Source organism: Teleopsis dalmanni, chromosome 2 (genome assembly GCF_002237135.1).
Source record: "Teleopsis dalmanni isolate 2A chromosome 2, ASM223713v2, whole genome shotgun sequence".
In the NCBI taxonomy this organism is placed as follows: Eukaryota; Metazoa; Arthropoda; class Insecta; order Diptera; family Diopsidae; genus Teleopsis; species Teleopsis dalmanni.
This window is the reverse complement of record NC_051847.1, coordinates 207791441-207806795: the sequence shown is the minus strand read 5'-3', so window position 1 is coordinate 207806795 and position 15355 is coordinate 207791441. Positions and strand designations below refer to the sequence as shown.

Below are 15355 nucleotides of genomic sequence, written 5' to 3'. Positions count from 1 at the left end.
AACTAATTACGGATCCTACAGAATGTAGTGCACGTATATCGAGACAGAAAAGTAGTGCCATGCAGTTGCATTCATAAAATTTCACATTTTATTCGAGAGTAACGCGCGCTCCGTGGCGTATAAACTTTTAATTTTATTTGGTGTGCTCCTGGGAACAGCGGAAGCATCATCAACGCCATGTTGCCAACATTTGGCTGCCTGCGCCATTGTTAGTGCGTTTACTTTTGGTGCCATTACTGCTGCTTGTCATTTAAAATGTAAGTTAAAATGGCGTTTAAAGCCGTGTACAAATACGTAACACACAGGAGCACTTTTACACATACACACAAACACACATACACACACGCACGAACACTAATACTTTTACATTTACGTTTCTGTATAAAATCACACTTGAGTTGGCTTCACTTTGTTTTTAATAAAGATTTTTATTATTGCATTTTTCTGACAGTACAGATTTTATGCCGTAATTCGCATGAATTTAACTTTATTCCTGTGTGTGTATGTAAGTATGTGTCCTTATGTGTGAAAGGATGTTGGTATGTAAGATGTATCTGAGCACCTGCACATATGCAAGTGTGATATGTTTGTGCTCTAATAAAATCCCTGCAACTTTGTATAAAATTTATGTTTGTAATTAAATTTGATTTGCTGCATTTGCCGTTAAGTGTTTGATTTTGTTGCGTTCTTAAAACAGTTTTTAGGTGCCAATTTGGAATTGATTAACGGCATCAATAATGTAACTTTAGCCATAAAATATTCATTAAGAATTTAGCCGAATAAAGAAATTTATTTTTAAAATTAAGTGCAAAAATCATTGCAAGAGTTGAGTGAGAATAAAATTCGGAAAGTTAAATATCAATAAAAAGGTTTATTTATTATCCTGATATGAGAATTCAAACAACCCAAAGTTTTAATAGTTAATGCAGTAAAATTAATACTGTTTCCGTTTGAGTTTTTTTTCCTACATTATTTATTTGTAATGTTAATTTATGTATATTATTTTAAGAGTGACTATAAAAGAAAATATATAACATTTTTCTAGGTTAACAGCACTCATATAACAGCTCCTATAAACAATCTAACAACTAATACTAACTTTGTAGTGATCTAACAGCAAATATTGCCTAGTACAAGCCAGGTAGTAGTGTTGCAATTATCAAAATTTATATTACATCCAAAAATATTATTCATTAAAAAATATATTTAGATCGGTAATTAAAATTTAGTCAATACAATCGACCAACTTAGTTAAAAATTCGTTAGTTTACCTTAATAAATCCTACCCTCTCGGATTTCAGTTTAATGCAGCATTTCTCTCTGCTGCGTACATGCCTTCTTCAGTCCCAGATATGAAACTTGATTTGTGCTCCCTTATGGTAACAGTAATGGTTTATGGGTTAAGTTAAGGTTTTTCTGCATAGCGACCAGCTTGATCTATTGTGCATCCCTTTGTGTTTTGAAATTCAGTATCTCGAAGAAATGAACCAGATCCTTCGGAGAGAACTTTTGAAGATCTTCATTCTCTAGCTAGTATTTACCTAAAATCTTGTATCCTTACTCCTTTAATTTAAACATTTCACCAGAAATACCGACTACTGTTATATCTTCTTCTTCCAATTCCCGCTTCAAACATCTCTTTCGCTGGTGCGTCATCATCGATTCTCACGACATGACCAAGTTACTGGATATTAATTTTCTAAAATGTATCAAATTTAGTATCTCGAGGAAACGAACCAGCTTCTTTGGAAGCAGCTTTTAGAGATCTTTCCCTCCAGTTGGTATGCATCTAAAATTTTGTGTGTTTGCTTCCTTAACTTGACCATTTTACCAAAGAGAGCGACTACCCTTACGTCTTCTTTCTTCCAGCTGCCGTTTTAAACACCACCTTTCTCACTAATGCATTTTCATCGATTCTCACGACATGACCAACCCAGCGAAGTTGGACTACTGCAGTAGTCGCCGTCAATTTTAGAGGACCATACGAAAAATATTTCTCTCAAAAAATAGACCAAATTATTGTGATACCACACAATCCCGGTAGAATTCCTAAAATTCAATCCTCATCATAGCATTATGTTTCTGTTACAAATCATTGTAGCTACTGTAAAAGAAACTAGCAACATACGATATGATGATTTTTATGTAATAATCACCTCAAGATGATTATAACTTAATGTTTTTATTTTTTGTTATTACGTGCGGGACAGGAACAACGGTGTTCGATAGTCTACTCTTTATCCTCATCAACTTTGACTCTAATACTCTCTAATTTTTCATAAAAGAAAAAAATTATGTGGAGAAAATCACGTGAGACTACAACCCACCTTTTACAAATGTTTTATTGAAAGCATTACAGCACTCAGTCCATTAAGATGCATTATACTGTGCTGGTCCATAAGCGTAATCCTATATTAAATATGTCTTTTATAAGAAGAGGACAAAAAATGTAGAGTTTGGTGAAAACGCAATGAAACTTTTTCTTTTCTCTTTTTCAATGGTCCAAAAATAAATATAATACCTATTTTTATTCACCTATCATATTATGTTTATATCTGTTTGATTGATTGATTTATTAGAAGTTATTAAAATTTAAAGGTTTTCTAGCGGAATAACCTAACAAATCTTGCAAGTGAAATGATACCGTAGTACTTCTTCATGTTCTTCTCCATTCTTTATTGTAGATAGGGATCCACTTAGGCTTATAGGCCCATTGTGTTATAGTGAGGTTCAATCACAAAGAAATTTACTAAAGTAATACAAATTTTTTCATAAAATATAGAAGAGAAATAAGGAAAATAATGTGAATGATTTTCTAGTAATAAAATATTTAATTTATTTAATATTTACACTCTTTGTATTTTTGTTATTCTTTTTTTTTTTTTGTAATCCGATATTTTTGTCTAAATAACCACAAAACAACTAAAATAATAATATAAACAACCCAAAACCATATTTGTGTTTAAATGTATCAAATTACTAAAAATGAATATAACTATAAAATATTATATAATTAATGCAATTAGCACACACAAAGCTACATTCAAAATAATGAATAAAAGAAATTAATCTCAAAAATAATAATACAATTTCAATAATTTACATTTACGTATATCAAATGTCAAAAAATTTGACAGCCGAATAATATTATTTAATCTGTATGTCCATGTACAGCCTCTCCAATTTCGGAAAAATAAATTTTACCATAAACCAATTTCAATGTAATTAGAAGTGCTCATTACCGAGGTAAAACAATGCATTTTCGTTGTAATTTACTCGTTGCCACATTATCAATGCATTGACAGTTGTTTACATTGTACATTACTAATTTAATTTAATTGCAATGAATCCCGTTTACATGCGGATGAAGACACATCCTACAACCAAAAATTATATATATAATCCAACACCGATTTGCAATTAACGAATGAATTCTGCAAACTAAACCAAAAATCATGAATTTTTACATTTCAAACAGAAACAGAAACAGCAATTTTTGGAATGTATTAAAATTACACAATATTAACATAGATAGTATGTGCTTTACACAAGCGCTTTTATTGTTAAAATTATTTAAAACTTTTTTTTTCAATGTTGGATATTGCATAAATTTGCATTGTCAAATATAATGATATGTTAAAGAAAATAAATTAAAAATAAAAATTTTAATATAAATTGGCAAACATAAATTGTATTCTTTCAAATTTATTTTTTGTTACTTGATTTTCTCATTTTGAACTCATTTCAATATAATTAATAACAAAATTCAAAAATCAAATTTTGTAAAATTAGTTGATATATAATTTGTATTTTTGAAAAACACACGCGATTTTTGGTCAATAGATGGTGTTTGTACCCATTTATCCTACTCTTTAATTAGAGAAAAAAGATAGAAGATCGATGACCCATCACAAACAACTTCTAAACTTAATCAACGGAAAACAGAGTATTGAAAAGAATTATTCATTGAAATCTGCTTCTCTATTCTAATAATCGAGTAGTTAATCATACCCTATTCTAGTGATCCCAACTCGACTTCTTGAACGAAACAATCAAGGAAAACTGACCAGAATGGGCATATACAAAAAGAATAGTGCTCCATCATGACAATGCTACCATATACACTTATCTGATGACACCGAATACGTTTTTGAGTCCTAGTTGTGAAATTTTGATACATCCTCCAGTGCCTGGACTTTGCACAATCTGACTACCGTATGTTTCGGTTTCAACAAAATCATCTAAATATTAAAATCTTAGTCAATCGGTTTTTCCGCTGCAAATCAGTTGGTCATCGTAGCAGGTTGATGCATTTTGGTAATAGAAAATTCTTTTCCTGTTTTTCACCGATAAATTACAAAAGTCATAAAGCCAAGGAATTATGAAACTACCCGTAAAATGGCAAAAGGTCGGAACTAATAATGACCAATGTAAGTTAATTAATTAGTTAGTTGAGGTGCAGGGTGGACCAAATCAGCCTCAATTAGCTAAGAAAGCCGTTTTGAATTCACAAATCCTCATAATAATTGGTATTAAAGAGCTAGAAAGCTAGAAAGACTTATGAAGACTAGAATCAGGCCAATGGTAATGTTAGATATATGATCGAGTGTTTTAAAAAAGGCGGACCACAGAATCAATGTAAACTTAATTAAAATTTGTTTTAAAAAAGAAATTCTTGTTCAAAAACGTACCGAAAAACCTCAGATACTCACCAGTATCAACCAATATTTTATTGAACATTCCGATAACATTGAATCAACAGTTAACAGAGGATATTCCTGTAAAAGAAATTCAAAGAGATTAAATTTGTTTCATTCTTCTTTATTGGAGAATATTGAGTCATAACGAACTTTCTCCAAGTGTCACGAGGTTTTAATTTTTTCAAAGGATTCTCCGCTTGCCTGAATTTCTTTCTCTAGAGTTCACTTCCACGTATGATTGGACCTACCAGATTTTTAGATTCCTTGAGGATTTCACAATAATGCTCTGTTTGTTTTAATTAGTTTATATTTCCAATATATTATTATATATGAAATAAAGGATTTAATCAATAATTTCAACATCAATTCAACAGTCATCAATTGGAGATAACTCATAGACCACGTCTTATATAGACAGATGATGCTTTCTAAACTAAACGGGACTCGTAATGAATAAAAACAATTTATTTGTAAAACTAATTTATTCATAATAATCTTCTTCAGAGTTTGTATCGCAATCCGCACAATTTTAAAATACGACGAAGGAATGTTTTATATCGTGGGTTGCAATGTCCTTCAGGATCTTAAAGGCCCTTCGGTTGACTTATGTGTCATTATAGAATATGCTCGCAAAATACGTTTATTTTATCGGTAAATGGATTTATTTAAAAAATTTAAATATCTTTAACTTATACAGATACTTTTCAAAATATCTACTTCATAATTACTTCACAATTTTTGAATATTAAAAACATTTATTTAAAAATCAATCTCTGCAAATGTAATATTGTATTTTTTACATATGATTAATTTTTTTATAATATAAAATAGAATATTTTCACTAAAATCTCGTTTATGACAAACACAACATTGTCGCAGTATCTGAAGTCGATTTATAATGATAGTTGTTCTTAGTATTAAAAACTCAATAAACCTTTCATGTACTTAAGCACTACTTATGAATAATTACTAATAAATACTTATAAATAGGTATTATTGATTTTCTTCCATTAGTACGAATTAAGTATTTAATGCATTATGAAATATAACTTTCGTAATATCTTTACAAACTCCAAATAAATTTGAATTAATATTTTTCACAATGAATGAGCAACTCATTCATGCTTAGCTTAAGTGTTTCGAGTTTAAGCCTCCGTAATAACTTAAATTATATACCACAATAAACACATTAAGCACACGCATATTAAGTAATGAAATTGTTGTATTCATATAATGTGTTTATTTATTTTAAGAAAAAAATTGAAACAAAAAAGAGTAATTATATAGGGTTATCCATATCATGGTCTTCATTTGTCATATGCACTATTTTACTGACATGTGCCAGGCAAAACTGTCATCCAAAGCATCATATGTTTAGCCAATTTAAAATATGAATCGTTTAACAACCGCTGAATATGCTGAAGCTTACTACAGAAGTGACTTCATCAGAACACTTAAGCATGACTGGTCCATTTTAAAACGCTTGAGATGTAGTAAAAGAATTGTCTTGCTTTTATCGGTCATAACATCTTCAATAGAACTTAACATTGCTATAGTAAAGAAAATGAAGAAGAACTTAATCAAAAACAATTGAACTTGATTGGTACAGTATATTTAGAAGCCGTCGAAATGTGATGCAAAACTTATCTGGCTTTGAACGGCCACCAATGTCTTTAACCGAACTCAACATAGTTCAACTAAAGAAAATGAGGCAGAAGCAGAATTTTTGTATATCACGTATAAATTCCCTTAATTTTAAATGATTGTTTCAGTCTGTAATAATTTCTCGCTCGACTAGTATGAAGAACCAGAATTGTCTTCAAGAAATCGTTAGCATAAAGGTCGGTTAAGACATGACAGAATGGGTCAATTCTGACCCCGCACCAGAGAGTTGCGAGCTTGACATACTACCAGTCAACAAGCTTCGGTATGGATTTTGAGTTCAATATGTTGAAATGTTAGATAAAAAAAGTTTTCAAGCTAATTCAGAAATATTCAAGCATATTCAACCCATTTTTCGGTTTCCAGAAATACACATTAAATTTATTAACATAAATAAATAATTTATAACGAAATGTATACGTGTTAGTCTAATGAAGTCTGCATAGAACTAACTTTATTTATCATATATAAAATTACAAAATATAATTTAACCAACAATTCAATAGAGAGCGAGAGAAATTTATTGTTTGTTATTTTTGTAAATAATAAATAATAATATACTTAATATAAACAATACATAATTCATGATAATATTTAATTTAAATACTATTTAAATACATAACATATAAATTACATGTTCTTGAGTAATTAGAACAAATCACTTTTCCTTTTTTTTATTTAAACTCTCAAACTGGCACAGCTCTTTTTAGAAAACACATTGATATTCTAGAATTTCGAGACTCGCTCAGTGAATCCAGATATGATATATGACCGCCACAAATTTATAACTTAGCAGTCGAACTCTAAAGGATATTTTTCATTAGTCTGGATAAATACACAATGGCTTCGAAGCAGTCACTTGCAAGTAAACATCTAAATTTAATAGACCAACTGAGGTAGTACGTAGGGATTAAGCAAAAAAAAAAGAAATTATACACACGTGTATCGATTTAAATTAGTGTAAATTGCGGGAATCGTGTGTCACCGCTCGTTCGTTAAAAATATAATAATATGCACAATTAACGGAAATCAAGGCGGAAATGCATTTTACTTAATTAACAATGACCACAAATTAATAAGTATTCGTAACCGTAAATGATGAAATTATTTTTAAATTGAAAATGAAATTGAATATAAAATCAATAAAAATCTTTCGCAATTGCACATTTGCAAAATTTAATGCATATTAAACACAATAAAATATAATTCATTCAAAATACAATATATAAATTTTACTATTTATTTTGAGAGATGCATTTAAATTTAAATTTAAAATACTTTCACGTATTATTAATATTTTTACAAGTGATTATAAATCGTGCTCAGGAACCAAGACGTGATGAAACGGTAAGACTCGGAATGATATCGATTGTCCCAAATGATAGCTAATATAATATTCTTTTATTTTTATTTATACATTTTTTTTTTGTTGTTTTTTTGTCATAGTTGGTAACTCAAAAAGCGCTGTTTTCCATGATGATATTCCCACTGTCATTTGTGCAATTTAGCCAATGGCCAATATTGATTTCAATCTTAATTAACTTTGACACATTTGCGAGTTACTTTTTCCTCAACCTTTTTTGTTTGTGCCGTGGCTACTTTCTGCTATTTTCTGTTACTTTCTGTTACTTTTATTAAAAATGAACAAAGAAATTCTAGGTTATTTTTATTTTATGTATATATATACTTTCTTTTTTGTATTTGCAGTATCCTCCTCCTGCAGTTATCAAATCCTTTCAAATCATTCATGATACTTGTGTAGAAAAAACTGGTGTGGAAGAAGGTAACTTACTCGTCTATTTCTGTTTTTTATTTTTTTCGATATTTTTGCACTCTTTTCAGATACTTTTTTATATTTAAACTACACTAAAGTGATACATTTTTGATTTCCTTTTTATTTTTCATAAAAATTTTTGTTTTGCTGTCATATTTTATTGCTTCTCGTTTATTGTGCATGTAATTTTTATTGCTTTTAGGAACTTTTTGGTTTCTTGAACTTTTTGATTCATTTTTTGCCCTTGAGATAGTAAACGGAATGGATGAGTAATAAGTTTGATTTCTTTTGTTATCAGTTTTTAATTTGTATAAAAACTTCCTTTTGTATTCTGAATTTTACATTTTTATTTTTGCATTTCATATTCCAAAAAGGATATTTGCTAGAATTGCACAGGTAAAACAAGCACAGCGAGCGAAAGCAAATATTGACAAGAAAATGAAAATTAGAGAAAGAAACAGGGTTTGCTTATTTAGGCTATAATGTTTTTTTGTAAATATATATTTTTTTTTAATTTTTAAATTATAGTCCCTTCAAGAATTTTAATAAATTAGTATCATTTTTATAAACTGCTTACTCTAGCATTGCTCTAAATAGAAAAATATAATTTCTTCATTGTATTCATACTAAAAGGTATAAGCTAAGAAACTTCAATATGGACTTTAATTTACTAATGTATATATATTATAGGACTAAGCATTTTTTCAAAAGAACTCTTCAATAACTTAACACAGAGCAACTCATAGGTTGCCTTAAATAAATACGCCTAAGTGTATGCTTCACATTTAAACCAATTTGTAAAAATGCTCACCACAAAGAAAAATTCATTGCAAACTCAGTTTTCATTTAATATTAAAATAAAAAAACACAAAATTTATATATATATATATATTTAAATGATAAATATAAAATATACATAAACTTGAAATTGTTTTTAGTCTACAAATATTTGTTTTTTTTCGACTTAAAAATATTTTAACAACACTTAGCTTCAATTAAGGCCTTCAGTGTTGGTGAAATACACGAGGATCCAGCGCTTAAATGTTACATGAATTGTTTCTTTCATGAGGTTGGCATTGTTGATGATAACGGTGAAGTACATTATGAGAAATTCAAACGATTTGTGCCAGCTGAGATCAAGGATATTGTACAACACATAATTGAAGGTTGTGAGGCACATGTGCCTGTAGGCGCCACGCAATGTGAAAGAGCTTGGTCATGGCATGTATGCTGGAAGGAAATAGACCCAAGAGTAAGTAAAAATTAAGATTGTTTACCCAACAGCTTTCAATAATATTTTTACAAATCTCTTACTCTTTCACAGCACTACTTTTTAGTGTAATTGACATGTTAAGTTATTAAAGAAGAAAACATTATATGTGGAACAAAAAAGGATTACAAAATATAAGAGGAGCATGTAAACATTTTGCACAAAACTATTGTACAACATAACTTTCATATATATATATTAGTTGTTTAATGTAATCTAAAAAGGAGAAAATAAAGGATACCATTGGCTTGTTTTCATAACAGTCAGCAACATATGACGCATACTATATGAGTGTAGTAACATTAGTTTGATTAGCCACACAGCAGCTTTTAAAAAGCCTTGTAGTTATTTAAATATTGTATATAAACCTTTTAAAGGCCTCGAAAGCCCTTAAAATCCCTTAACGGAAAACATAATTTCATTGTCAATATGGCATTTCGGCAACCGCATGTTTACGTTTAAATTACAATTAAATTGCAATTATGCTTTTGTGGTAAGTGCCATTTAGAAATGTGCCCAACACTTGTTTTGGCCCAAAAGTGCCGAAAATTATTGAAATGCCCACGCTTTAATATCCAGGAAAATTTCTTAATCTACAATTCAAACAAAAAGTTTTGTTTGTTACTTTACGTTTTATAATTTGTTGTAATTTTCTTAAAAGTGCGGTTTTAAAAAATTATACTCAAGTATTTATGTTATATAATTTAAATACTTAAGCATTTGCACCAAACTTATTTTCAAATTAGCATTTGCCTCTTTTGCCGCATAATCCTTTTGGCAAACTCCACTGGAATCCTGTGTGTTAATAAACATTTTCTCAACACACACACACACACACACACACAGAGAGAGAAACCGAAACAATAATAGCACTTGTGACTTTTTATTTGCCGGAGGACTTTTATAAATAATTTTTGAAATTTCCAATTTGTTGTGTCTCAATTTCAGTTCAGGACCCTATAACCAGTATTTCTTATAATATTCCATAAAATGAATATATAATATGTTAAAACCATAATAATTAAAAGTTATAAGTCCTTTAACAAGGAATCTGTTTCGAATAGAAATGGCGTGTGGTACTAATCAGAAAATTTTCAAGTCCGAAAGAAACTTCGTTAATTAAATAAATTCTTAGCCTAACCATAAAGCTGTTTTGGATATCGCTATATACCCGATTTATTAATGGACAATGGAAAATGATAAAACTTTATTTGAACTTTAATTTACATGAATAACGCAATTTAGGTAAACGTAGCTTTGAGATCCATGGTTCAGTGTCGAAACTGGTTAATTTCCAGACACTTGCACTCACTCCCTTTTTTCTCCCTCTCTCTATTATTACCTTTCTCTGTGTCCCCCTAGCTCTACTTCTTTCTCACTATGTTTCTCTTGTTTCTCTCTCTTGCTCTATTTTCTCTTGATCTGTTTCTTTTTCGCTGCGTGTCCCTCTTGCTCTAGTTCTTTTTCCCTCTGTTTCTCTCTTATTCACGGTATCTAGGTCTCTGTTTCTCTCTCTCTCTCTCTCTCTGTACAATTTTTTGTTTCACCGTGTCTTCCTTGCTTTGTTTTTCTCTCACAATATTTTGCTCTCTCTCTCTCTCACTTTCTCTATCCTTCTCAGTTTGCATAAATATTATATTGTTTTGTCTTGGTTCTATTTTTATATTTATCATAACTCCTTTATATCTACTTTTACCTATAATTAGCAAAGTGTATATATTCTGATTTATACTTATTTTTTGATTTTACTTCTTATTTTCCTTTTTAATTTTTTATATATATTTTATTCACAATTAGTTCATTTACTATCAAGTTGGTCGATCCACCATTCCCAAAAAAGGATGATTTGTTGATTTTAATGACTTCAATACTGTTGAAGTCAAAGCTTGTTTTGTGTGCTAAGTTTAAGTTAGACTTCATAGAATTCAGTGCATCTTTTTTTGTGCATCTTCTTGATTAATATAAGTACGAAAATTTAGTAAATTTGATTTTCTATGAACTTAATATATGTTTAACATCAAACTCATCGAATATAATAGACCAAAGACCATACTCATCTAATAAGGTCTCAAGTGACTTTTTTCTTTTTTCGAAGCATAAAATATCATTAACATACACTCAGAAAAATATGCGCTAATCACATACTGGAACATTTTGTTAGAAAAACTTTAGCTCATGTGGTAAAGAAAATATGGAAATCAACATATGATATGATTTTAACCAACATAATGCGTCGAGTAAAAATCTTTGGACCTAAGATTTAGTTAAAATCGGACTAAATCAACCAAATTATTTTTCTGAGTGTACGAAAAGTTATAGTTTTGATTCGGAAGAAATTAAATACGGTACCTCGAACAGCCTATGAAATGTGGATGGAAGATTATGTCAGGCACTGACATAGTTATATTATACTTGTTTGAACCTACTATTAAGACGAAAAAATAAATTTTTAAAAAATCATTATTTTTTGTACATTTCATTTAATAGTTCCTCTATTTTTTAACTCAAAAGCGCTTATGTTCTAACTCCTACATATCGTTTATTGGACAAATAAAGTGCGATTAATAATTTAATTTAATTTTAGACTGGCATTTTTGCAAATATGGTAAATAAATTCATGCAATTTATCGTACTAGATGTTTAAATTATAACAATTAGTTTTAAATGTTTAATACACATTTTAAATAATATATTTATGGAAATATTTTACCATATATATGTACAACCACCTATTGTAGTTCCCTGACAGAGTCACTATAAACGTTTTTATATGAAGAAGTTCTGTTCTAAAATCCTCATTTCATATTTTGTGCATTGTATGTGCGCTTTTATTGTGAAAATTGTTTGGTGACAAATTTTCAGAATTACACAAATTATCTGCGTAGAGCATAAATACATTTATAACAATTGAAGTAATTTAAAGTTTATTAAAACGCTATTAGGCACAGCTTTTTATGGGCCTAAGCAAACAAATCTGAATTTTCAACTGATTTAGGCAACTGCATAGTTTATTTCATTTTAATTTAGCACTCATTTGCGTCGTCATTTGCTTTTTACAGCATTTTACAGTATTTTACAGTATTTTCAAATCCGGAATTATTTTTGTGAAAATGTGGCAACTTTGTTAATTAAAATTGTGTGCGCCATGTACTTGAGTGCTCGTACATTTTTGCCAATTTCAAATCAAAGACTTTTGATTAAATTCCACTGGCAGATGTTGCTAAAAATAAAAGCGCCATAATATGTAAAAAATAATTAAATATATGAAAAAAGAAATAATTAATAGCAGAATAAGCCTACTTTGAAGTCAATAAAAATTATAATTTTTAATTTAATATTTAACAAAAATTTAATAAAGCATTTGTGCTTCGAACGCAGTTGAATGGCTGCATTTTCAATAATTGGGTTGAGTACAAAAAGCAACAAAATTTTACGAATATTAAAATATAAAATTAAAAAATAATTACTTCAAATATTTTTATTAAATATTTAATAAAAAATATTGATTTAAAATTATTTTATTTTCTGCTTTTAGGAAAACATAAAACTTCAATGCTTAAAATATTAATTCACAACTAATAGGTTATGGAGTTCCACTCCAACGTTCTGAATAATGCGAATAATGCGAAGCTCTAGAAATTTTTAATTCAAAACTTTGATTGTATCTGAAAATAAATACACTATAGAAATTATTTCAAATGAATCTTTATTAAGAAGTTTAATAATTTAAGCTAAATACAAAATATGTAATTAGAGAAATACCTGCGACCCCATTTGACTAAATGAAAATTCTCTATTTAGCCTCTGGACATAAAAGTGCTTTAAAATATAATTAAAATAAATGTTTAAGTAGATTAACAAAACTTATTGTAAAAGAAATACTTACTTATGTAAAAAGTGAAAAAAAGAAATATTATCTTAAGAAATTAATTAATTTTCTTGTCATATTTATTCTTGGCAAAAATAAAATTTTCTTTACACAAAGTTTGAAGCTCAATCTTATTAAGTTAAAACTATTTACTCAATATTGCATATATGTACATTAAGAAATAATTATCACAACATCATCACAACCTTACTGATATAGAATCCACGAGAAGGACACAAAAACACTAGAAGGTGTATGGTTCGAAGTAACTTTCCTACATTGTTAAAACACAATTTCTTTGCTCAGATCAATATTTTTGTCGGAATCATCTTCCTGTCTTTCTTTAGATAAAACGATCAGTAACTAGTCAGACGTAATTGTTTACATTCAAAATTTGGAAGTTAATTTTCTACATGCTACATTAGTTTCTACTACTGTTTGTTTTCTCGAAACATATCCTCTCCCTTACCAGACAATTAGGTCAATTATATATGGCCAATAATTGTTTATATTGACAGTTTTGAGGTTCTTTTCTATCTCATAAAATCATCATTTCCCTTCTCAAAGTCGTACACTTTCAACAGCTTTTGCGAAACTTTTATTCCTTCTTTCAATGTTATCTTCCAGAAAATACGATCAGTAACAAGTTGCTAAAAATTGTTCACAAATACTCCAAAGGTTTTTTAGAAGTCCTCTGCCTAACTTTCTATATCATATCCCAGACACCACAGTCAGTAATCAGTTGGCAGTAGGTCTTCACAATCATAATTTGTAAGCCCAATGGAGATATATATCATCACTGGAAGAAGGGAGAAAACGTTAACACCAGTTTCATTATCCACTATCGAGGAATGGTTATTCTCAATGAACAACTAAACTATAATTGCTGGCTACTGTATTCATGCAATTGAGCTACAGTGCGAGTAGTCAGCTACTGTAGCTAGTGACTGCAGTTTAGTCTTTCGTTGGACATTAAATACTTACTAATAACACAGATAAAACGTTTGTAGAAAAGAATTTCTCCATGAGATTTAAATTCATTTCGGAAATGGTAAGTCTAACATAAGAATTTATATTTAGTATTTTATGTACTTTTAGAACAAATATGTTTCAAATAGAGAAGTGAGAATAGTGAGGAACTTTTCATATCCAAAAAAAATCATGTAAATACTTGGACTGACTATATACAGCTGGTTCGAATATTGTCAAATACTTATCAAAAGTGGTCCTTTGAAAAATCTATTGATTTATTTATCCGTACATAATATTCAGACTGCTGATGTCTTGAAATTAAACTCTGTCAAGTGAAACCGTAAGCCCGTGTGTTGATATATAAAGCCAACACAAATGAAGGTTATTAAATTTTAGAGTTCTACTAACCCTAACATGTAGCGCCGACTAGAAGTTATATATGTCTATATGTTTTGATTTTAGAGGTTACTTCAGTTATTGAAACATATTTAGACTTAAACTATTTCTTCCACTTCCTTGCGATATACTTTTTCTCTCTTAACTCAGCAACAAATTAAATTCTTCAAGAAATACTGAGATATAACTTATATGCTAACTTTTTTAAGTGTCTCATATAAACCATGGCAATGAGTATTTATTGGTTTTTATTTATATTGATTAATTCTTTTTCTTACTATAGTGAAAAATTTCTTTTTAAATATTTTAATCCCCAAAGTCAACAGAAACTTCTGTTAACTATGGGAACTCTCATTTTCATTATATCCATAAAATAATATATCAACATCAGTAACACATTTAGTACCAAAATGATTTAGAAATTTTACCAGAAATAGTACAACTCCATGCAAATTAATGAACTGCAAAAATCTTTACACAAAATAACTTCAGAAGTTTTAAAAATTTATCAAATTCCATGCATTTTAGAAGTAATTCCAAAACACAACACAACACTACACAACACTGGACACAAATAAAGGAAGAACTTTTCTGACAATCTCATTTTTCCTTATGGAGACCAACCAAATGCTTCTAATGACACCGTTAACTTAGCAGAGCTCTGTCTCGTACAGAGTTTAGTTCACGGATGGCACAGAAAAGTCTCTGCTGGT

At 29.2% G+C, this 15355-nt stretch overlaps 1 protein-coding gene across 1 annotated transcript; it reads left to right on the top strand.

The window, feature by feature from the left end:
- The first annotated feature begins 7612 nt into the window (after nucleotides 1-7612).
- On the top strand, nucleotides 7613-9680 carry LOC119681902 (general odorant-binding protein 83a-like). Its single transcript, XM_038095206.1, has 4 exons — nucleotides 7613-7709; nucleotides 8070-8145; nucleotides 9126-9388; nucleotides 9461-9680. The coding sequence occupies exons 1-4, from the start codon at nucleotides 7614-7616 to the stop codon at nucleotides 9476-9478; spliced, it is 453 nt and encodes a 150-aa protein (XP_037951134.1). The 5' UTR covers nucleotide 7613; the 3' UTR covers nucleotides 9479-9680.
- Nucleotides 9681-15355: the final 5675 nt, after the last annotated feature.

Coding starts and splice junctions, on each gene's coding strand:
- LOC119681902 (XM_038095206.1), top strand. CDS start 7,614: ATGCATTTAAATTTAAATTTAAAATACTTTCACGTATTATTAATATTT. Junction 7,710..8,069: donor AACCAAGACGTGATGAAACG/GTAAGACTCGGA, acceptor TTGTATTTGCAG/TATCCTCCTCCTGCAGTTAT. Junction 8,146..9,125: donor AAAAACTGGTGTGGAAGAAG/GTAACTTACTCG, acceptor AACAACACTTAG/CTTCAATTAAGGCCTTCAGT.